General features: G+C 42.1%; 1 protein-coding gene across 5 annotated transcripts in view; it reads right to left on the bottom strand.

The window, feature by feature from the left end:
* Nucleotides 1-25,842, bottom strand: part of NBEA (neurobeachin) — a 914,947-nt gene that overhangs the window by 130,192 nt on the left and 758,913 nt on the right. For all 5 annotated transcript variants that reach the window (XM_064269920.1, XM_064269919.1, XM_064269917.1 and 2 more), the window contains 2 exons: nt 24,989-25,104; nt 10,489-10,601 (listed from right to left, as the gene is read on the bottom strand). In XM_064269920.1, coding sequence (XP_064125990.1) covers nt 10,489-10,601; nt 24,989-25,104 — 229 coding nt within the window. The remainder of the gene's footprint in view (nt 1-10,488; nt 10,602-24,988; nt 25,105-25,842) is intronic.

Consider the following 25,842-nt stretch of genomic DNA (forward strand, 5'->3'; position numbering starts at 1 on the left):
GCCTCACAGTCATGGAGTACACGTTATCTTAACGGGAGTGCTAGCATGTACCATGGTTTCAGGCACATCTCACTACGAGGTCGCATCTCCATAAGGAAAATCTACATCAACTGGGAAAAAAAGAGACCTCTACACACAAGCATTGAAAAGATATGACAGCGATGGGTTGTCTCCTGCTGCTGATTATGTCAAAGCATAAACACAGCTCTGACGTCAGCACGGTAACAAACAAACCCTGAGCCTGCGACGTCTGACGACACGAGAGCTGTCCTCTCTCCCGTGCTCTTCAAATGTTCAACTAAGTGGGCTAACGGAAAGAGTAGGGGTATCATAAATACAATGCAATATTTCATTCTGAATAAGCGTGCTCCTCAAGTTTCAACAAACATGTAATTTAACTTCAGTATTCTGATGTTTAAGGTTTTGACAATTTGATAATTAAAAAGAGAAAAAATAGAATTTATTGCATGAAAATATAATTTTATATTTTATCAAAAGGTATCACTTTTAATATTATTAGAATAAAAAATAATTGAATTACATCAAGTAATCGTTCACTAGATTTTTTTCCAATCATACCAAAGACAGTGAATCCTCAATTTACCATTACAGAAATTTGCTTTGTAGCTACCAGTAAGCGAGTGTAGCCTGTGTGTCAGGTAACACGTGAGGTGCTTTACCTACATTACTGTATTTAATTCTCTCAACAACCCTGTCATGTAAGTATTACTGGGCTCATTTTAAGGAAGAGGAAACAGAAGTTCTTACGACTTGGGAAATTCACCTAAGGTTGTACAGTATGTGGCTGTTTGAGCAAAGCCTGTCTATGTTCTATTTATTACCTCAATTTTAATCCTGATCCAAAAAAAAGAAAAACAGAAGAGGTTTTGGTAATTCCAGGATTAGCCTTTCCCAGCAACCGGTAAATGCTACCTAATGAGGACTGCTGCAGGGCAACTGCGCCGTGGGCTGGCAGGAGCAGGAAAGCTGCCAGGGCTCCACTGCCACCCCCCAGCTCACACCCCCACCCCCAGCTCACATCCCCACCCTCCCCAGCTCACATCCCCACCCCCCCAGCTCACATCCCCACCCCCCAGCTCACACCCCCACTCCCCCAGCTCACATCCCCACCCCCCCAGCTCACACCCCCACCCCCAGCTCACACCCCCACCCCCCCAGCTCACATTCCCACCCCTAGCTCACATCCCTACCCCCCAGCTCACATCCTCACCCCCCAGCTCACATCGCCATCCCCAGCTCACATCTCCCCCAGCTCACATCCTCACCCCCCAGCTCACATCCCCATCCCTAGCTCACATCGCCATTCCGCTACCATCAGAACCTCATCAGGGAGAGTAGGTCTGGCACAGAAACATCACTTTCATTTACTTTGTTTCTGATTCTTCATTCTGATCTACACAATCCCATAAATACAGAAAGTTAACTTTTTTTCAGCATGCCTTTGTTGTTATTGTTAGGTGCCCTCGAGTTGGCTGTGACTCATAGCGACTCCATGTACAACAGAACTAAACACTGTCCTGTCCTGTGCCACACCCACAATCATCTTTGTGCTTGAGCCCGTTGTTGTAGCCACTGTGTCAATCCATCTCCTTGATGGTCTTCTTTTTTTCATTAACCCTGTACTTTACCAAGCATGGGGAACCCTGGTGGCATAGTGGTTAAGTGCTATGGCAGCTAACCAAAAGGTTGACAGTTTGAATCCACCAGGTGTTCCTTGGAAATTCTATAGGGCAGTTCTACTCTGTCCTATAGGGTCGCTATGAGTCGGAATCAACTCGACGGCAGGGGGTTTGGTTTTTGGTTTACCAAGCATGATGTCCTTCTCCAGGGACCAATCTCTCCTGGCAACATGTCCAAAGTATGTCAGGTGTAGTCTCGCCATCCTTGCCTCTAAGGAGCATTCTGGTCGCACTTCTTCAAGACAGATTTGTTCGTTCTTTTGGCAGTCCATGGTATATTCAATATTCTTCGCCAACACCACAATTCAAAGGCGTCAACTCTTCTTCAGTCTTCCTTATTCACTGTCCAGCTTTCACATGCATATGACGCAACTGAAAATACCATGGCTTAGGTCAGGTGCACCTTAGTCTTCAAGGTGACATCTTTGCTTTTCAACACTTTAAAGAGGTCTTTTGCTGCATATTTGCCCAACGCAATGCATGTTTTGATTTCTTGACTGCTGCTTCCATGAGCGTTGATTGTGGACCCAAGTAAAATGAAATCCTTGACAACTTCAATCTTTTTGCCATTTATCATGATGTTGATCACTGGTCCAGTTGTGAGGATTTTTGTTTTCTTTATGTTGAGGTGTAATCCATAATATGGGCTATGGTCTTTGGTCCTCATCAGTAAGTGCTTCAAGTCCTCTTCCCTTTCAGCAAGGAAGGTTGTGTCATCTGCATATCGCAGGTTGTTAACAGGTCTTCCACCAAACCTGATGCTCTGTTCTTCTTCATACAGTCCAGCTTCTTGGATTATTTGCTCAGTATATAGACTGAATAGGTTCGGTGAAAGGATACAACCCTGACGCACACCTTTCCTGATATTAAACCACGCAGTATCCCCTTGTTCTGTTCGAACAACTGCCTCTTGAACTACGTACAGGTTCCTCATGAGCACAATTAAGTGTTTTGGAATTCCCATTCTTGCAATGTTGTCCATAATTTGTTATGATCCACACAGTCAAATGCCTCTGCATAGTCAATAAAACACAGGTCAACATCCTTCTGGTATTCTCTGCTTTCAGCCAGGATCCCTCTGACATCAGCAATGATATCCCTGGTTCCACATCCTCTTCTCAATCCAGCCTGAATTTCAGGCAGCTCCCTGTCAACATACTGCTGCAGCTGCTTTTGAATGATCTTCAGCAAAATTTTGCTTGCATGTGATATTAATGATATTGTTTGATAATTTCTGCATTCTGTTGGGTCACCTTTCTTTGGAATGGGCACAAATATGGATCTCTCCCAGTTGGTTGGCAAGGTAGCTAGCTTCCAAATTTCTTGCCATGATGTGTGAGCACTTCCAATGTTGCATCCGTTTGCTGAAGTGTCTCGATTGGTATTTTGTCCATACCATGAGAGCTAAAGTACGACCTTGAGTAAATCCCACCTGAATTTAGAGACCATCTCAAGAACAGATGTGGTGCACTGAACACTAATGACTGAGGACCGGTGAGTTATGAAAATATACCAAGGGTGTCCTAAACTGAGCAGTAGATCCATGTTACATGAAGCTTATACAATCTGGAGATGAGGGGTTCTTTAAGAAAAGGAACACAAAACTATGAATATACAGTAAAACCTGGGTAAGCCGGGACCTGTGTAAGGCAGAAGCCTGTTACAGAAGGTAAACAAATATTTTCCACTAATAGAGAGTGATAGAGAAGTGGTAAGACTGCACTCTGTCAAAGAGGCAAAACTTGTGAGACCTGGAAAAACAATGCAGTCCCATTGCGTTTCGGCTCAGAGTTTTGGCTCTCACAGATTTCATTGTGTAATTACAGTCAGGGTATAGCGGGAAGCCTCTGAAAGATGAGGGGCCTTCAAGTTTAAGCTTCGTTAGCTTTTTGGTAAATCTCTCTCTGTCTCCACTTACTGGACACACACGCACACACACAAAATAATCACTTTACTGCCTATTGCTTTTTCCTTGGGGTCAGTTTTCTCCTCCTAAACAATGGGTATTCTGTAAGGGTCAGCATATCCCTCTGAGTCCTCTCAGCACCGTGCAAAGCTCCTGTTATGTAGCAGCTATGTGTGTTCTGACCGTTGTTGTCGGGATGGTTCTGACTCCTAGTGACCCTGCAGGACAGAGCAGAACTCCCACACGGGGATTCCAAGGCTGCAGTCTTTATGAGAGCAGACTGCCACATCTTTCTTCCACAGCTATGTGTGCACAGCCCATAATTTACTATTTTCTAGATTACAGAAATTATAAAGAAACTCTCAAGTACATTATATTTGACACCTATAATAGACAGTTGTTTGCTCCCACCACCTAAACAAAAAAACCCAAACCCAGTGCTGTTGAGTTGATTCCGACTCATAGCAACCCTGTAGGACAGCGTAGAACTGCCCCATAGAGTTTCCAAGGAGCACCCGGCGGATTCGAACTGCCGACCCTTTGGTTAGCAGCCATAGCACTTAACCACTACGCTACCGGGGTTTCCTCCCACCACCTAGCCCCCTTTATTTGGGAAAAGGAATTCGAATTTCCTCTGGTAAACTCTCACACCCATTCTTAGACAGGTGTGTTGTACGACCCAGGCTCTACCAGCCACTCCAAACACAGAGGATGGCTGGCTCATTCCATCTCCGGGTGGTATATCCCATCCCACTTTACCAGCACCAGTAAGACATGAGGAAACATTTTCTGGGGGTTCTGGGAAAGAAAACTTTCCTGTCTTCAATGGAAGCTAGCTGGTGAGATGTTCTTTTCCTTGGATGTATGATGTGAGGTCTAGAACTGTTGCAGCCACTTTGCTACTAACATTGGAGTGCTTGAAGCTAACCTATAACCTACTGCCATCGAGTCAGTTTGGACTCATAGTGACCCTGCAGGACAGAGTAGAACTGCCCCATAGGTTTCTAAGGCTGAAATCTTTACGGAAGCGGACTGCCACCTCTTTCTCCTGCAGAGCAGCTGGTGGGCTTGAACCACCAAGCTTTTGGTTAGCAGTTGAGTGCTTTAACCACTGTGCCACCAAGGCTCCTGTACTTGAAGCTACTGGGGCACCCAGTGGAGGGTGAATATGAAGCCCACGACGGGGAAGGCAGAACACAGCAATGGGAAGAACCAGGTCCTTGGTGGCATTGCCTCAGCCACTGGATCAAATCTTGCTGAAATGCAGACCTCTCAATGAATTCTGCAGTTACAAGAACCAGTAACAGCTATTTATTGTTCAAGCCAAATTGAGCTAGATTTTTTTTTGAAACTTTGAATCAAAAGCTTCTTGAGCGATGAGACAGAGAATTTCAGGAAGCCAGTGTAACGCGGAGGTATGAAGAAAGAAAAGAAATAACTCCGTTTTTGTTTTAGAATTGTAGGTTTCATAGCTTAATATATATATATATATATATATTTATAATATTTTATGTGAAAGTTTAAACATCAAATTTAGTCCCCATTTGACAATTTGTACACAAACTGCTCAATGGCCTTAGTTACGTTTTTCATAATGAGTCAATATTCTCTCTAATTGCACTCTGGTTGTTCTGTTTAGTGTACTCTTTAATACAGAGAAGAATCCTGAAAGCTACTTGGGATCCAAACGTTTAGTTTGAACAAATTCCGGAATTATTCACTGATAAGTATTACTTGGCTCAGGACTCCCGTTCTTTGTTTAGAAATAACTACTTTTGCTGTTAGAGGTCTTTTAGAATGTTTCTGGTTAATAATATTCAAACATTCCAATTCTTCCTTGAACTTCTGAAGAGTAACACACAGTCCGTTAAGATTTTCAATTGTGGCCCTGATTTTAAGCACAGGAATTCCACGTGCTGCCTCGTGGTCATCTCTACTGCAATACTGTTGTATTACAGGAGTTTTTCCTTCCAATTACATTATCATACTTCATGTGTCATATTCCCATTAGGCGTATAATATATTTTCATACATTAAAATCTTGTTTATTAATGGTTTTTATACAGGATGGTCTTGGGTTCCTAGCCCGTTTGTAAGAAGTTCCCATTAAGAAATTCAGTGAGGCATGGGAGCAACACGAGAGTAATTTATTAAGGCATCAGAAGGCTCTAATTTGCTAACGTTTTCCTATCATGCTAGTCTGACAGCATATTAGGAGCAAACTGCCAAAGCATGGACCGAGTGGAAGGGGAAGAAAACATTATCTATCTTTTAAGAGCTCACGGACCGAGATGTTCGTAACATGGAGTCCTCCAGGGTTGCAAACGTGCAGCTAGTGTCCACACTGCCTAGCTTCATTCAGGCTCGGGCGGTTTGCCTCTTCTATGTGATGCCGTATGAAATTAGAAGAGGACACGTGAGCACAAAGAAGAAAACCTCGGCCCAAGGAAATATGGATCAAGCAGATCCAGCGAAAAGCCTGAAGAATGCTCCTATCTTCCAGTTCCTTGGGAAACACCGACTTCCTCATTTAATTTATCTCCTATTTTCTACGTGGATAAACTAAAAATCTATCATCACTAGCAAATATTTAGCCATATGCCTTCTATATCCACCTTAATCATAATGTAGGCCAGATTTTTTCCCCCTGGGATTGTGTTTTAAGGACATTTGAGTCCACATGTCTTAGAGAAGTAGAGCACACATTCTCCCTGGTGAGATGCTCTCTCTTTGTTAGTTGGTATGAGGTGAGGTCTGGTACCGTTGCAGCCATTTTGCTACTAATGAGGGGGTGCTTGCAGCTGCTGCGTGCTGTCCCCCCAATACCTCTGAGCCCCGGCCTCACATGTTTCTGTTATCTGAGTTTTCACCTCTGCTCTGGATGGAACTCACCCCAGGAGGGCTAGGACTAGGCCTGTTTTATCCACTCCTGCACCCTTCTTCCTACAGTACTTGATACCTACGGTGAGAGACTGATAAATACTTGTTGACTGAAAGAATCAATAAGTAAAGGAAGGAAGGAAAAGAAGTTTGGTCACCGGTTGATCTCAAAGAAAAAAACCCACTTTCCTGTTTTAGAAAGAATCTCAGTCATAAAAGTAGCCAGCTCATCATGTTTTTACGTGTCTGGGCAAGTCTAGTTTGCTGTCGTTGGTATCGAGTCTGACTGGCAGCGACCCCACGTGACAGAGCAGAACTGCCCCGTAGGGTTTTCTAGGCTGTAATCTTTACGGGAGCAGATTGCCAGGCCTTTCTCCCACAGAGCAGCTGGGTGGGTTCAAACCACCACCTTTCAGTTAGCAGTTCATTATGTTTTAATACTATGTATCATACTTTTTTTCATCAAACTACATGAGAATCTACACTCTAAATTTTTGCTGTGTGTGTGTCTTTACACAACATCTACAGTGTCTGATACATAATGGTTATTCAATTAATATCAAATAGAATATATACAGAGAAGATTTTGTTCAAGACCTAGTTTAACGGTTTTCATCCTCAACGAGTTAGTTTGGTTTTGTTTTACACCCAAAGATTACACTTCAATCTTAGCAAATCACGTCATAAATTCATATCATTCAAAAATATGGACGCAGTAGCGTATATTTTATCATCGTTGTTTGATAATAATTAAAAGTATACGGTGTAGTGGTTAGGCACTTGGCTGCTAGCCCGAAAGTCAGCAGTTCAAACCCGCCAGCAGCTCCACGGCAGCGGCGATCTGCTCCCCTGAAGATCACAGCCTAGGAGACCCTGGGGGGCAGTTCTACTCTGTCCCATGGGATCGCTATGAGTCGGAACTGACTCCATAGTAAGGGGTTTATACGGCCCATTACCAACAGCTTACTATATATCAGCTTTATGTACATAATATTATCTAATAGTAGGTGCCAGGCACCATGTTAGGTTCCTCACATTTACTGCCTCATCGAACGTTCACAGAATACCCAGGAGGCATTACTGTCACTGCTCTCACTACACAGGTAAGGAAGCGGAGGCAGAGAGAACTAGGACTTGAACTCAGGCAGTCTGGCTCCAGAATTCTTAATCCCAACCACTGCTTACTGCCTCTCTGATAGGTGTCTACATAATACAGTGCCTTCTTTTTTATTTGGGGGATTGTCTCATCCAGGTCATCTATAACTAGAGTCGCTCCTGGAGGACAGGCCCCGGGACTTACGCTGCTGCTAACTACCCAAGTCTGAGTCATTACTTGCACGCGGTAAGTGGTTGAAGATTTTTGTTCATCTGAATTCCTTCGGAAAAATCGCTGTATCTGGAGCCATAGTGGAATTCGGTTGCTAGCTTTTTTACCAGCTGTGTGACTCTCAGTAAGATGCCGCCTCTCTGGCCTCTCAGATCCCTTTAGTACCTATAATGCCATAACTAAAACTAGCAACAAGGCAAGCAACTAAGATTTGATAAGGAAGTCACACAAGATAAAAGAACTGATGAGCGAATGGAAGACTGGAATATGAAAATATCAGTACACAGGCTGCACAATCAGGCTAAGAGATATATCAGATATAACAATAACAGCTAATAGTCACGAAGGTTTCCTATGGCCAAGGGCTATGTAACGTCTGTAAACGCATCTGTCATTTGATCTTTACAACCCCCGTGTCATGCAAGAAAGCATTATCATTGTCCTATTACAAAACGGAAAACCTAAGCTTAGAGAAACTTGCTTCCAGTCACAGACACAGCTAGTAAGTAGTACAACGTGGAACTTGAAGTTCGGTGGGTCTTCTTTCAAAGGCAGGAGAAGTGCTCTGAGTTAAAAACCATCTGCGGCATTCGTGTTAAACCGGCTGCAACACAGTCCCTTCTCTGACACATCACCTCACTTCACCCCTTTCACTAGTTCAATCCCATAGGTTACCCTATGAGGAATATCTCAAAATGTAGGCTCTTCAAGTTCCAAGTAGTAAAGAGATAATTTTTCTTCAAATTGTCCCACTTCCAGTAACCAGACAGATGGACATTCTAAGGAGCCCTGGTGGTGCAGTGATTAACAGCTCGGCTGCTAACCAAAAGATCTGCAGTTTGAATTCACTACCTGCTCCTTGGAAATGCTATACGGCAGTTCTACTCTGTCCTATAGGGTCGCTATGAGTCGGAATCAACTCAACGGCAGTGGGTTTGGACATTTTAAGGTAGCGTGATATCCGTCTCATCTCTGTCTCAGGTTGAAGCATCTCTGTAATGCCCAGTGATCTACTGGTTAGCAGCTGAGTTCTTAACTACTGCGCCACCAGGACTCCTCTGTAATGCACAAAAACCAAACCAAACCTGTTGCTGTCAAGTTGATTTCAACTCATAGTGGTCCTATAGGACAGAATATAACTGCCCCATAGGATTTCCAAGGAGCAGCTGGTGGATCCAAACAGCTGACCTTTTGGTTCGCAGCCAAGCTGTTAACCACTGCGCCACCAGGGCCCCAGTGACTCTTACTTAAAAAGAAACGAGATATGCCAAAAAAGAGAACTTTAAAGATATCTTAAGTTCACTTTATTAAGACATTTTTTAAAAAGAGGTTTAACTATTTCTACAAATGACTTCTGGGACAGAGTACCTTAAACACGCTGTGCGCTTCCTGGATGGCCCAGTGTAGTCACAGTGGGTTTGGGGTCCTCCTTTACCACAAGGCTCTCTCTTTTTGCTTCTGCCTGGAGAATCTGGTTCTCCTTGCATGTTTCCCAACTCCAGGGCTTAGGCTACCCTTCTCCATGAAGCTCCCAACCCCACAAAACCAACAGAAAACACACACACATGCCTTTTAACCTTCTATGAATTGATAAACCAGACAACCAAGTCTGACAGTAAAGAGTGAACGGGCTGAGGCCCCGCTATGGCTGAAGTATGTAACCTTCAGGGCCCAGTTCTGATGTCAATTCAGGCTACAGAAAAGCTTTTTGGGCTTTATTCCTAGTTCTTCATTGCATTTCAAATGGTTCAGTATTCCACACTGAAGTGTCGTCTGGACAAATGAGGTGAACTAACCAACATTTTGCTTTCTGTTAATTATTTCTCATTATATATCTTTTTCTTGCCATTTTCTTGGATAAGATCTCCCCTTTTCTTTCTAAGCAGACCCCTGATGAACTACTGTACCCTGCTTTCTGTTCAGCATTAAGCTCCTCCACCGTGTGTGTGCGTATTTTATGACGTAGATATTATCTGCACCTACCTTATCACCTAAGAAATATGTCACGTTTTGTAGTAATTTCAGGTGTCTTCCCTTTAATGTTTAAAAAAAAAAAAAAATTTTTTTTTTGTTTTTTTTCCCTTTAATGTTTAGGATATCTGAGCAACCTCTCCCTACACACCTGCTCTTTCTCAAATATGCACTTCACTCTGCCTATAGCCTAGAAAATCCAGTGCCGTCGAGTCGATTCTGACTCATAGCGACCCTATGGGACAGAGTAGAACTGCCCCACAGAGTTTCCAAGGAGAGCCTGGCGGATTTGAACTGCCGACCTCTTGGTTAGCTGTAGCACTTAACCACTAAGCCACCAGGGTCTGCCTATGCTACCATTGATTCAGAGCCCTGGCAGCACAGTGGTGAACAGCTCAGCTGCTAACCAAAAGGTCAGCAGTCGCTCCTTGGAAACCCTATGGGACAGTTCTACTCCATCCCATAAGGTCGCTATGAGTCGGAATCAACTCGATGGCAATGGGTTTGGTTTTTTTTTTTGGTTTTTAGTACTGATTCATCTCCTTGTAGCTGAGTTCCTGTGGTAAGAATTGATGAGATTTAGACACTGACCACAGAAGGAGAAGACAGCCAGGTTTATGTTCCTGGATTTACACACTCTGGTAGACATGCTTCTAGGATGTGGCCTTATGAAGAAGTGTGACTGCTAGGTGCTTACACATTACCTTTGACAGATCCCTGAAGTTTCCTGGAAGAGTCAGATCCAATTCTTCTGATTCGTAGTTTGTTAATACCCATGGAAATACAGGATATTGGTTCAGATCATTATATGTCCGTCCTAGTGAAGAAAAAGAAATGAAAACTTACAGACATTCATTGCTTATGAAACAGCTCCTGCTCTCCTCATAGATGAGGCAGCCACTGCATGTCAACAGAAAAGTAACTCTTGTTTACTGAACTTTGTTTAATCAAAAACACTTTATAAAAATGTGTTTCAAGTAAATTCTCTCAGTAACAACTAAAAAATGAGTTACTGGAATTACTTCTCAAAATATATGATTGTGGCAGAAACTGCTGGCTGTTTATCAGAATTGGGTTCTCTTTGTCCTGAGCTAGATGACATTTCTCAGCATCTGTCTTAGCTGTGCAGTGCTGCTATAACAAAAATACCACAAGTGGACAGCTTTAACAAACAGAAATTTATTCTCCCACAGTCTAGGAAGCTAGAAGTCTGAATTCAGGGTTCCAGCTCCAAGGGAAGGCCTTTTCTCTCTGTTGGCTCTGGTGGAAGGTCCTTATCATCAATCTTCCCCTGGTCTAGGAGCTTCTCAACACAGGGACCCTGGATCCAAAGGACTCACTCCACTCCTGGAGCTTCTTTCTTGGTGGTATGAGGTCCCCCTATCTCTCTGCTCAATCCTCTCTTTTATATCTCAAATGAGACTGACTCAAGATACAACCTAATCCTGTAGATTGTGTCCTGCCTGATTAACATAACTGCCTCTATTCCTGCATCATTAACATCATAGAGGTAGGATTTACAACACACAGGAAAATCACATCAGATGATACAATAATGAGCCACCACACAATATTGGGAATCATGGCCTAGCCAAGTTGACACACATTTTTGGCGAACACAACGCAATTCATAACAGCATCCTTTATAAGGGGCCACGGCCCTGGGACCTAGTTCTCATCCACAGACTATGGACGAGTTGAAATACGCCACTGACGAGCCTGGCCCACGGAAACGTCTCCCACGTGAGCCCCCCTTCTTCACCTCTCCCCGGCTGACTGCCATGAGGGTGATTCCACAACCTGGGAGCACAGCCTCGCCATCTGGGTCTCTGCATGCTCACAGGCTATAGGGTGGTATTCTATTACAATGAATACGTATCTCGAAATCACATCCCAGTGCGCAGCAGAAGGTGACGTTGAGCTTGTATTGAGAACGCAAAGAATTTACAGGCTAACAGCCCAGCTGTGAAGCCAGTAGGAAAAGTGCAGAGCAAGATGTCAGATCCAGTCTCCACATCCTGAAGTGGGTGAATTTGGCTGATTTATTGTATCATGTTGTTTCACTTTAGAGGAGACCTATCGGACCACAGGTTGAGTTTGTCTGTTTATTTTTTAAAATATTATTTTAATGTGTCTTCAGCAAAGGTTTACACAGCAGTTTAGGTTCCTATCCAACAATTTCTATACAAATTGTTCATCGACATTGGTTGCATTCTTCATGATGTGTGAACATTCTCATTATTTCCGTTCTGGTTGTTCCATTCCCGTTAATCTAGTTTCCCTGCCCCCTTACATTCTTATCTTTGTTTTAAAGTAATTGTTGACCGTTTGGTCTCATGTATTTTAAAAGGCAGCACTGTACTCACAGGTGATATTCTTTATTTTGTGAACCAATCTGTTATTTAGCTACAAGGTGACCTCAGGGGCTTGTTTTGGTTCAATGTTTAAAGAGTATATCTCACGGAGTCTATTTTTTAATAGAATGATTTAAGTATTTTAGAAAGGCTGTTGAAGCAGAGTGGAACTGTGGCAAGTTGAGGGGGAAAGCATACCCTCTCCCCTCATAAACTAGAATTGAAACAGTGTATAATCAGATGAAATTGAGAGAACCACTGTTAAAGAAAGACGGTCCCAAGAAAACTTTCATTCTTGTTAAAATGTGTTATGATCTAATGGTGAGTAACGTTCTAAATGTTGATTCAAAATAGCTGTCAGTGGTATTTAATGATATGGATTTCACCTGGTATGTCTTTGTGCACATGCCACATATCTCATAGCACTAACATGCCACACATGTATACCTTCTCTTGTTTGTTATAAGGAAACGACATTAAATGATACCTACTCTTGTTGCAAGGAGCCCTGGTGGTGCAGTGGTTAGTTGCTTGGCTACTAATTGAAAGGCTGGTTGTTCGAACCCACCCAGTGACCTCACGGGAGGAAGACCTGGTGATCGGCTCCTCTAAAGATCACAGCCTAGAAAACCCTATGGGACAGTTCTGCTCTGTCACATGGGGTCAGAATGGGTCCAAACCGGCTCCACGGCGCCCAACAGCAGTCTTTATGGGAGCAGGTCTCCAGGTCTTTCTCCCGTGGAGCTGCCGGTGGGTTTGAACAGCCCACCTTTTGGTTGGCAGCCAAGTAGTTAACCACGAACCACCATGGCTCCTTGTGCCAGCCCAGCACGTCTGAATACTCCCAGCACCTTTTCTACACGTGTATATATCCTGAGTCTAGACTGCCGGGCATAGCCACTTCCAGGATTCTAAAAGGGTCTATGGCAGGTTTCGTGCTCTGTTATTTTCTGGGGAAGCGTTTTTCTTAAAAATCTGCAGATTTTAATGAAAAATAGGTCTTCCAGTATAGCTTTATAGGACAATGTTGATGCTATTAATATAAAATAGCTATATTATGCATATATATAAATTAGACGCTGTAGGCAACTGTTTTTTTAAATTTCTGATGAAGTTTTCTAACACATGTAGTAAGAACGGTGAAGCACACACATAAAATAAGCACCAATTTACATTAACTGGATATTTAAATGTACCAAAAAATACAAACTGCATAAAAATAGGGACCATATTTGAAGACACTAGCCATTTAAAAAGAACCATGGTAGTGGAACGGTTAAGCACTCGCTGCTAACCGAAAGGCTGGCCGTTTGAACCCACTCAGCGGCTCCACTGAGGAAGACCCGGCCATCTGCTCCCGTAAAGATGACAGCCCAGAAAATGCTATGGGGCAGTTCCACTCTGTCACATGGGGTCGCTCTGAGCCAGAATCAATTTGACAGCACCCAACAACAACGATCATTTAATAGAAATGACTTTCTAGTACAGGAAAAGGCATAATGCCATTTTTAGAAAAAAAAATATGGGCAAGAAAGCACCATTAAAAAAAACACTAAGACAAAATAATAGGATCATGCTATTTGTCACAGCTCAGGGCAATTAATCTGTCCTGAATGGTTAGTAATTCTCTTTTAATGATCTTTGGGTGGTTCTTTGAAAATAAATACTAAGAAAAATTTAGTAATTTTTAAATTACTAAAGCTTTATAGCAATATTTTTAATATGATATGATATATTTTTATAAAGAAATGTACTGACCTGGTAATATTAAAACCCTTCTTTAAAATAAAAATTTCCTCGGAACACAGATAATCAGGATGTATCTTCTGTTTGAATTAGAAGCGCACAATGTACTCAAAATCTTATGGAGCAAAAGGGGTGACCCAGTGGTCCTCCGGGGAGCAAAAGGGGTGACCCAGTGGTCCTCCGGGGAGCAAAACGGGTGGCCCAGTGGTCCTCCGGGGAGCAAAACGGGTGGCCCAGTGGTCCTCCGGGGAGCAAAACGGGTGGCCCAGTGGTCCTCCGGGGAGCAAAACGGGTGGCCCAGTGGTCCTCCGGGGAGCAAAACGGGTGGCCCAGTGGTCCTCCGGGGAGCAAAACGGGTGGCCCAGTGGTCCTCCGGGGAGCAAAACGGGTGGCCCAGTGGTCCTCCGGGATTCTGCATTTAAAAGTTTTCATCATGCTTTCGCATTATTACTTTAATTATTTTTCTGAACACTTTCGTGATAAAAAAGTTACTGTTTTACTGAATTAACTAAAAAGTGACATAATTCCAAAGTAATAATTACATACTTATTTACCAATTGATGCTTTTTCTTTCTTTCTTTAAGATAGTTAAAATCTAGTAAATAAGCTTGTGCTGTAATTGGTAGGGTTCTTTTCTTTCTCTATAGCGGTAAGTAGATCTTTTTTTTTCTTTTTTCATCAACTCTGCTTGGAAGGATTAACCTTAGAAGACCAATATTAAGTATCACAAGCCTATGACGCTAATCTACCGGAACAATAAAAGTGAAGCAGGGTAAATGAAATCTCAGAAACACTGGATGTTTCTTCATTAAAAAAAAAAAACTTTTTAATTAAACCATCCAATTTAATGTTTTTATATGGCACTTTAGTTTGGAAGGTAAAGTGATCTAGAGACAGCTGACAAAGAAATTATAACTGCAATTCCTCGGTGAAAATGTTAATGAGAGCAAAATATTGTTTAATTAGATGACTGCAGCATCTGGGTTAACAGTCCTTAAGAGCAACGTTCCCGCGCTCGTCTGCGTCTTCACACCGTGCAGACATTTTGTCATCTCTAGGTCATTAGGAAAGAATTTTTAATGATTTTTCTAGAAGCAAGCAGTTCAAGTTACATCTAATTAGATGACAATAATAAGCCCAACACATGCAGTAGCTAAATATATACATAATTAACCAGTGAGGGCTTGTACATCACGGAGTAAAAAAGTGAAAAATGCTAAACAGGAGAAAAAGGCTGGGGCTGGGGAAGTTGTGCGGAATTTTAGCCGGTCATATGAAAAACAACTCGGGAGCCTGAAAAAAATTCTCAAACCCACAGGGGATCACTTACATGAAGGTATGTTAGCGATCTCTCTGCTTTTTTTTTTTTTTTTTAATGTAAGAATGCCAGATTTTGGCATCTTTTTCGTGGTATTATCGCGTAAGGCGCACAGTGAGCGCAGGCTGAATGAATCTTCTGGAGCCCTCAGCACGCAGCAAGTCGGCTCCGTGAACAAGGGGCTGAAATCCTAAGCATCACTAAAATTCTTCTACTTAATCTTCCAAAACTTAAGGTTTCCTGAAAATTTAAAAACAATTATTTCAAAAATAGTTAAATAAATATGCCACAGCACTAAATTGGGCTCTCACACAGTTTTAAAAATCAAACTTTCAGAGACTATTTATGGAAACAGGAAAAGCAGAGTGCCAATGTGTGTGGACCAGGCTCACTGGCGAAGCACACACAGAAAGAGAAGGACGGAAAAATCACCCAAATGCGCACTGTGATTAACTGCTCTTAGTTACACTCTCCATATTTCCATTTTTCTATATTGGGTATTTATTATATTTACAAACAGAACAAAATAAAGGCTATGAAAACATCTGTGGGCTTTTAAGTAAGTGTTTCTTAAAAACAGTATGTTTTCTGCATATAGCATCTTTGTAAGACTTACATACATATAGTGAAATGCATCTTTATGTGCAATTCTATACACGTGTGTGTGTGTGCACGTGTACATACACATGTCTCATATGCTGGTTTAAAAAATCCATACAATGCATGGATGTTAGGACGTGGAAGCCATATGCTACTAAACAGTCTTATTTTTAAAAGCATCTGGAAAGGAAAAAAGCAAAATCGGTCACGTATGAGAGACCTCAAGAAATGGCAAGGAGAGAAAGAAATGGGTCACAAAATGTCATACTTTGTATTTCACATTAAAACACTCTCTTGGAAACAAACAAAGATCAATCGGAGAGTGTAAGACAGCACCCAAAATACACTTACAGAAAACGTGAAAAGTATTGCCACGTTGACCTACATTTTTAAAACAGAGAAGTCAGAAAAGATGGTTTCATCTCCTCAAGCAGGTTTTAATCCCGTGACTCTCTTCTTTAATCCAGAAAATATTAAGAATCCTTCATCCAGCAATTCCAGTGAATTCAGAAAATAGATCACAGAACCAAAGAAAAACCACTTGCTCACAAAGCATAAATATTAAATCGCTTCAATCTGACAGGTATCAACCGAGCCACAACTGTTTTTCGCCCCGGTGACCTCGTAACCCCATGGAGGGGATAAGCTACAGACACAAGGTGCTAAGCACACACTGGGGTAAGCGCTGAGGCACGTGGTGCAGACGGACCCACGGAAGAGGAGAGCGCTACACAAGATGAAGAAAACTACCTTTAGGTGCACTGCCATGGCAGCAGCACTGTCTGGGGGCTTGTTGGAAATGCGGATTCTGGGCAACACTCCTCCCCGCAAACCTACTGGTGGTGAAGCCCAGCAATCTGTGTTTCAGCAAGCCCTCACGGAGATGCTGCTATGCCAGAGTCAAACCCCTGAGATGGCAGGTGCAGGTCGTGTGGGTGCCTGGTGGTGCTCAGCTAAGACCCTCTCCAGGAACTGCCCAAGGGCCTGCCTCCCCCCCGGGAGTCTGCATCCCATGACTGCAGAGCAGAGGCAGCAAGGCCGTCCCCTGTCTCAAGGCAGGACAACCCAAAGGTCCACCAGCTCCAGGGCTTCCTATGTGATCTCTGGGGCCTTTGCTACAACCGCACTGGAGTTCAAGTCCTCCCTCTGCCCAGTTCTGCTTCCTTCCTTCCCCACAGATACTGATCCCAAGGACACTCTTGAGTAAACTTGCTGCAAGCACATCTCTGAGCTGAGAGCACCCTCAGGTATTGCTGTGGTGTTGTGTTGTTAGGTGCCATTTGGTTCTGACTCATAACGACCCCAAGTACAACAGAACCAAGCACTGCCCATTCCTGCGCCATCTTCATAATCCTTGTTGCTTGAGCCCACTGGCAGCCACTGTGTCAATCCATCTCCTTGAGGGTCTTCCTCTTCTTCTTTTACCCTCTACTTTACCAAGTATGATATCCTTCTCCAGGGACTGATCCCTCCTGATATCATGTTCAAAGTAAAGTCCTGCCACCCTTGCTTCTAAGGAGCATTCCGGCTGTACTTCTTCCAGGACAGAATTGTTCATTCTTTTGGCAGTCCATGGTATATTCAATTTCTTTGCCACCACCACAATTCAAAGGCATCAATTCTTCAGTCTTCCTTATTCATCATCCAGCTTTCGAATGCATATGAGGTAATTGAAAACATCATGGCTTGGGTCAGGTGAACCTTAGTCTTCAAGGTGACATCTTTGATTTTTTAACCCTTTGAAGAGGTCTTTTGCAGCACACTTGCCCGATGCAATGTGTTCTTTGATTTCTTGGCTGCTGCTTCCATGGGTGCTGATTGTGGTTGGTGTTAGGTGCCCTCGAGTCGGTTCAGACTCATAGCGACCCCACGCACAACAGAACAAAACACTGCCTGGTCCTGCGCCATCCTTACAATCGTTGTTATGCTTGAGCTTATTGTTGCAGCCACTGTGTCAATCCACCTCGTTGAGGGTCTTCCTCTTTTCCGCTGACCCTTTACTCTGCCAAGCATGATGTCCTTCTCCAGGGACTGATCCCTCCTGACATGTCCAAAGTATGTAAGATGCAGTCTTGCCATCCTTGCTTCTAGGGACCATTCTGGCCGCACTTCTTCCAAGACAGATTTGTTCGCTCTTTGGCAGTCCATGGTATATTCAATATTCTTCGCCAACACCACAATTCAAAGGGGTCAACTCTTCTTCAGTCTTCCTTATTCATTGTCCAGCTTTCACATGCATATGATGCGATTGAAAACACCATGGCTTGGGTCAGGCGCACCTTAGTCTTCAGGGTGACATCTTTGCTCTTCAACACTTTGAAGAGGTCCTTTGCAGCAGATTTACCCAATGCAATGCGTCTTTTGATTTCTTGACTGCTGCTTCCGTGGCTGTTAATTGTGGATCCAAGTAAAATGAAATCCTTGACAACTTCAACCTTTTCTCCGTTTATCATGATGTTGCTCACTGGTCCCGTTGTGAGGATTTTTGTTTTCTTTATGTTGAGATGTAATCCATACTGAAAGCTGTGGTCTTTGATCTTCATTAGTAAGTGCTTCAAGTCCTCTTCACTTTCAGCAAGCAAGGTTGTGTCATCTGCATAACGCAGGTCGTTAATGAGTCTTCCTCCAATCTTGATGCCCTGTTCTTCTTCATATAGTCCAGCTTCTCGGATTATTTGTTCAGCATACAGATTTAATAGGTATGGTGAAAGAATACAACCCTGACGCACACCTTTCCTGACTTTAAACCAATCAGTATCCCCTTGTTCTGTCCGAACAACTGCCTCTTGATCTATGTAAAGGTTTCTCACGAGCACAATTAAGTGTTCTGGAATTCCCATTCTTCGCAGTGTTATCCATAGCTTGTTATGATCCACACAGTTGAATGCCTTTGCATAGTCAATAAAACACAGGTCAACATCCTTCTGGTATTCTCTGCTTTCAGCCAGGATCCATCTGACATCAGCAATGATATCCCTGGTTCCAGGTCCTCTTCTGAAACTGGCCTGAATTTCTGGCATTTCCCTGTCAATATACTGCAGCAGCCGTCTTTGAATCATCTCCAGCATGGGATATTAATGATATTGTTCTATAACTTCCACATTCGGTTGGATCACCTTTCTTGGGAATAGGCATAAATATGGATCTCTTCCAATCAGTTGGCCAGGAAGCTGTCTTCCACATTTCTTGGCATAGACGTGTGAGCACCTCCAGCACTGCATCTGTTTGTTGAAACATCTCAATTGATATTCCATCAATTTCTGAAGCCTTGTTTTTCGCCAGTGCCTTCAGAGCAGCTTGGACTTCTTCCTTCAGTACCATCGGTTCCTGATCATATGCCACCTCTTGAAATGGCTGAATATCGACTAATTCTTTTTGGTACAATGACTCTGTGTATTCCTTCCATCTTCTTTTGATGCTTCCTGCATCATTTAATATTTTCGCCATGGAATCCTTCAGTATTGCAACTCGAGGCTTGAGTTTTTTCTTCAGTTCTTTCAGGTTGAGAAATGCCGAGCGTGTTCTCCCCTTTTGGTTTTCCATCTCCAGCTCTTTGTACATGTCATTATAATACTTTACTTTGTCTTCTGGAGAGGCCCTTTGAAATCTTCTGTTCAGTTCTTTTACTTCATCAATTCTTCCTTTTGCTTTAGCTGCTCCACGCTCAAGAGCAAGTTTCAGAGTCTCCTCTGACATCTTGGTCTTTTCTTTCTTTCCTGTCTTTTCAGTGACCTCTTGCTTTCTTCATGGATGATGTCCTTGATGTCATTCCACAACTCGTCTGGTCTTCGGTCACTAGTATTCAATGCATCAAATCTATTCTTCAGATGGTGTCTAAATTCAGGTGGGATATACTCAAGGTCATATTTTAGCTCTCGTGGACTTGCTCTGATTTTCTTCAGTTTCAGCTTGAACTTGCATATGAGCAATTGATGGTCTGTTCCACGGTTGGCCCCTGGCCTTGTTCTGACTGATGATATTGAGCTTTTCCATCATCTCTTTCCACAGATGTTGTCAGTTTGATTTCTGTGTGTTCCATCTGGCGAGGTCCATGTGTATAAAAATATAGGCACCGTTTATGTTGGTGAAAGAAGGTATCTGCAATGAAGAAGTCATTGGTCTTGCAAAATTCTACCATTCGATCTCCAACATTGTTTCTATCACCAAGGCCATATTTTCCAACTACTGGTCCTTCTTTGTTTCCAACTTTTGCATTCCAATTCCCAGTAATTAACTAGGGCCAAAGATGAAGAAATAGAAGATTTTTATAAGCTGCTGCAGTCTGAAATTGATCGAACATGCTGATTGTGGATCCAAGTAAAATGAAATCCTGACAACTTCAATATTTACTCCATTTATCATGATGTTGCCAATTGGTCTAGTTGTGAGGATTTTTTGTATTCTTTATGTTGAGGTATAATCAATACTGAAGGCTGTGGTCTTTGATCTTCATCAGTAAGTGCTTCAAGTTCTCTTCACTTTCAGCAAGGAATGTTGTACCATCTGCATATTGCAGGTTGTTAATGAGTTGTCATCCAATCCTGACATCCCATTCTTCTTCATATAGTCTAGTTTCTTGGATTACTTCCTCAGCATATAGATTGAATAAGCATGGTGAAAGGATATAACCCAGGCACACACCTTTCCTGACTTTAAACCACGCAGTATCCCCTTGTTCTGTCTGAACGACTGCCTCTTGATCTATGTACAGGTTCCTCATGAGTGTTCTGGAATTTCCATTCTTCAAAATCCATAATTTGTTATGATCCACACAGTTGAATTCCTTTGCATAGTCAATAAAACCACAGATAAACATCTTTCTGGTCTTCTTTGCTTTCAGCCAGGATCCATCTGATATCAGCAATGATGTCCCTGGTTCCATGTCCTCTTCTGAATCTGGCTTGAATTTCTGGAATTTCCTTGTCAATGTACTACTGTAACCACTTTTTAATGATCTTCGGCAACTTTTTACTTGTGTGTGATATTAATGATAGTGTTCGATAATTTCCACATTCGGTTAGATCACCTTTCTTTGGAATAGACATAAATATGAATCTTTTCCAGTCAGTTGGCCAGGTAGTTGTTTTCAAATTTCTTGGCATAGACTAATGAGCACTTCCAGCACAGCATCTGTTTGCTGAAACATCTCATTTGGTATTCGGTCAATTCCTGGGCCTTGTTTTTTGCCTTCAGTGCAGCTTGGACCTCCTTCCTTTAGTACCATTGATTCTTGATCATATGCTACCTCAAGAAATGGTTGAACATTGACCAATTCTTTTTGGTATAGTGACTCTGTGTATTCCCTCCATCTTTTTTTGATGTTTCCTGCATAATTTGATATTTTCTCTATAGAATTATTCAATATTGCAACTCGAGGTCTTAATTTTTTTTTTAGTTCTTTCAGCTTGAGAAATGCCAAGCGTGTTCCTCCTTTTTGGTTTTCTAACTCCAGGCCTTGCGGATGTCATTATAATACCTTACATCGTCTTTTTGAGCTACCCTTTGAAATCTTCTGTTTAGCTCTTTTACTTCATCATTTCTTCCACTTACTTTAGCTACTCGACATCAGGAGCAAGTTTCAGAGTCTCTTCTGACATTCATTTTGGTCTTGTGTTTCTTTTCTGCCTTTTTAATGGCCTCTTGCTTTCTTTATGGATGATGTCCTTGATGTCTCCCCAGAGCTCATCTGGTCTTCAGTCATTAGTGTTCAATGCATCATATCTACTCTTGAGATGGTGTCTAAATTCAGGTGGGATATAATCAAGGTCGTACTTTGGCTCTCATGGACTTGTTTTAATTTTCTTCAGTTTCACCTTGAACTTGCAGAGGAGTAATTAATGGTCTGTTCAGCTGTCGGCCTCTGGTCTTGTTCTAACTGATGATACTGAGGTTTTCCATTGTCTCTTTCCATAGATATAGTTAATTTGATTCTGGTATATTCCATCTGGTGAGGTCCACGTGTATAGTTGCCATTTATGTCATTCAAAAAAGGTATTTGCAACGAAGAAGTCGTTGGCCTTGCAAAATTCTATCACGCAATCTCCAGCATCATTTCTATCACCAAGGCCATATTTTCCATCCCTCTTCTTTGTTTCCAGCTTTCATGTTCCAATCACCAGTAATTACCAATGTATTGTGATTGCACATCTGATCGATTTCAGACTGCAAAAGTTGGTAAAAATCTTCGATTTCTTCATCTTTGGCCTTAGCAGTTGGTGCGTAAATTTGAATAATAGTCACATTAGCTGGTTTTCCTTGTAGGAGTACTGATGTTAAGAGTAATTAAATAAATGCTATACATGATAAGATATAGGTCAAACATTTCTTGGTTTTGGAATTCTCAGGAAATGAAATGTAAAATGTCAGTAGGAATTCTAATATCCTCTCAAGAATTTATAAGCCCTAAGTTTCAATCAACTGACTTAGAAAAAACAAGTATTCACTTGTTTTAATAACCTAACATTAATATTCCTAAAATTGTGCTAGGAAATGATACGATAATTTAGTGGAATCCATGTCGGTGAAGTGACGCTAGTGCAGTTTAAGATCTTCATCACATTCTTAGAGAATTCGGACAAGCACTTCTAAGAGAAGGCGATGAATGGATATACAGTGTTCACCACAAAATCAGGAGAACAGGGAATTCTAATTGTTCTCCTAATAATGTTCAGCCTTGGGTCTAATGAAGCTTCCCTACAAAGCCATTCCCAAACCTTCAGTGCTGGTGCTCACATAAACTGGCACTCCTGCTTGAGGCTTCAGGGCAACGGAAGGAGGAATGAGCAGCAATGCACCCGGGAGGTACCTCGCGGGCATCTGCATCTATAACTGTTCCCAGTTGTCACCCTACTTCTGCAGCTCATCCTGCCCAGATATCAGCTCTGACAAAGTCTTCTTAAGGCTTATTTAAAGCTCCCGTAGTTGAGGAAGCCCTCCATGACTAGACCATCGCAGACTAATCTCTCACTCTCTAAACTTAATTACACTTAGTGGCACTTTATTGCCTACTTTTTACATGATTTAAATGTTTTTATATGCAAATCTTAGTCTCATAATTAGATTTGAAAGGGCTAGAGCAATGGTGCTCAAACTTTAGGCCTCAAAGCCTCCCTAAAACACGCATGGCTGGGCCCTACTCCTACAAGTTCCCTAAAGCACGCATGGCTGGGCCCTGCTCCTACAAGTTCCCTAAAACACGCATGGCTGGGCCCTGCTCCTACAAGTTCCCTAAAACACGCATGGCTGGGCCCTGCTCCTACAAGTCCCGTAACACACGCATGGCTGGGCCCTGCTCCTACAAGTTCCCTAAAACACGCATGGCTGGGCCCCGCTCCTACAGTTTCTGATTTAGACGGTCTGGGATGAGGCCCAAGAAGCCCTGGGAGCTCAGTGGTTAAGAGCTCGGCTGCTAATGGAAGGGTCGGTGGTTCAAACCCACCAGCTGCTCTGTGGAATAAAGGACTAGCAATCTGCTTCCAGAAAGATTACTCATTGCCGTTGAGTCGGTTTTTTCTCACAGTAGAACTGCTCCATGGCTTATAGCCTAGAAAACCCTATGAAGTAGTTCTACCCTGTCCTACATGGTCACTGTGAGACAGAATCCACTCAATGCCAAAGAATTTCTTTTCTTTTCTTTTTTTTGCCACTACTCTAATCCAAATCTTCAGGGTACACTTTTCATCTTCTTGGAATGCCCTCTGCTTACCTTCTAGTGAATTCACACATATTTCCGTTTCCAATTTAGTGTCACCTATGTGAAGTTTTTCCTGTTCTCCTAGTTATAAGCAATAGCTTCTAGGTCTGGGGCCCCACATGGCTTGGTTCATTCTCCATATACAGGACTTCTCAGTTTTACTGGAATTGATGGTATACATGCCTGGCTTTCTCAACTATACTGTTATCTTTTCAAAGTCAGAAACCATAACCGTTTAAAACGATGGATTATGTGACAATGGGCATATTAACTGTCCATTAATTCCATCCATTTCATGATGTGGAGAGATAGTGATAATTCCATCTTAGATAGGCAGAACCATTTAAGATGAACTTTAGCTTGACGGGAAACTGAGCTGGGAACAAGGACTATCACCCTGCCCTCTAGCTTTTCATCCCACAGCTCCATACAGATAGCAGTCAAGGAAAAAAATCCTATGCCTGCCAAATAGTGTACACTGAGTCTGGATATATCTCGTAAGAATGGGTAAGTAGAAAAACTTTACACAGGAAACTTGGAAAGAAATATTGGAGAAGAATGTAATGAAAACACTATCCCGAAAAAGCAGGTAAAGATTGATACCATCCCTACGTAACATATACCTTTGGCATCCATATTCATACTTACGTATGAGAGATTAAAAAGTAATATCACATAGTTATCCTTTCTAAGCTGCGATGCAGACACCACCGCTCTGAATCCAGGGCTCTGTTGTTCTTTCCTAACAGAACCACCCCCGCAGGTAGCACACGCATTTATGTAGTTATTTAAACACATCTGGTCGCAAAAAGTTTTTGTGGAGGTTTATTTACAGAAGTAAAGTCTTTATAATTCAACATGAATAAAGGCTTTTGGGCTTACCTTAGGAAAAGAAGAAAGAAGAGTCACTTAAATCTCACAGAAGAGTGTTACCGCTGAGAACCATTGAATCGCAGAAAAACACAGCCACTACCTTTTTTTTTTTTTTTTTTTTAATTCACAAGCATGTTGCTGCCGAGGCTGATGGCAGTTACTCATCATTTAGAAAATGTAATCTGATTTTGTATTTTTATTTGAAGATTTTACAGAAAAAAAGATGCTATAAACCAATTATGCCATAATCCAGATGACGGGTACTAGGCAGATCGTGGTGTTACTCTCCCCCAGCTGCTACCGCTGAGGATGACAAAGTAGTGGAATTACGTTTTCCATTATTATTTCCAGACACTCTCTGGCAATGGTTTGTTGGCTGAAATAAACCTTCAGACCAAGCTGTCAGCAGAGGAAAGGGCAGGAGCACAAGAGACCCTCTTCACCAGTAAACGCATCTGAAACCTGGCTACTAGTGAGCAGCTTCTGATGGCATTTAATGTGGGCACTTGTGTTTACCCTACCGCTGTGTTTGAATTCCAAACAGAAAAATATGAAGTCATATTACCAAGGATTTTGATGAACATAAACATATGATGAGATTAAAGAATGAGATGTCTTACCTGCTATGGTATTGAGAAACATCAAATATTCGAAGTTTGAAATTTCCCTTCTTTGCCAACGCTGAGTCATGTTGGAAGACTTATAGAGCTGTCGGGGAGTGGCCAACGATATCCTCCTAGCAATTAAGCAAACCATAAAAAAAGTGGTTTCTTTAAACTCATGATTTTTAAAAATACACTATTATCCAATATATAGGCTTGAAATCAATCAATTTAAAATAATTTATGGTTTATCCTTCTTAGATGAATTATAAAATATGTTTTAATTATAGATGTTAGCAATATCTGAAAATTCTCTTATAAAAAAATATAGTAAAGATAAACTAAATTACTCAGGATAAACCAATTTGAAAGAAACTCTATTCTGTATGATATGACTGCAAATGGGTATTTTACAAGTTAAAAAGTACAAAAAAAGATAAAACTATACTCAAAATAAGTCAAGGAAGGTTTTAAACAATATAGCAAATCTACTCATGCAAGTAAGTAAGCGAGGTAGGTAGGCAGGTACCGACTTACAAACGTTTGACTTAACCTTGTATAATAATGGCTGCTAATGAAGTTTTTACACCTGTCTCCACACACAAAGTCCAGGAGCTTCAAGGATGGCCATCTACTAGGAGTGAAATAAGGAGCCCTGGTGGTGCAGTGGTTAAGCACTCGGCTGCTAACTTAAAGGTCATTGGTCCAAACCCACCAGCTGCTCTGCAGAAGAAAGACCCAGTGGCCTGCTTCCCTAAAGACTACAGTCTGGAAACCCCTGGGGCAGTTTGGTCTGTCACAGGGTCCCTAGGGGTTGGAATCAACTCAATGGCATCCAACGCACTGAGACCAGAAGGAGCTCCTTGTGGCCT

Source organism: Loxodonta africana, chromosome 17 (assembly GCF_030014295.1).
Source record: "Loxodonta africana isolate mLoxAfr1 chromosome 17, mLoxAfr1.hap2, whole genome shotgun sequence".
Classification (NCBI taxonomy): domain Eukaryota; kingdom Metazoa; phylum Chordata; class Mammalia; order Proboscidea; family Elephantidae; genus Loxodonta; species Loxodonta africana.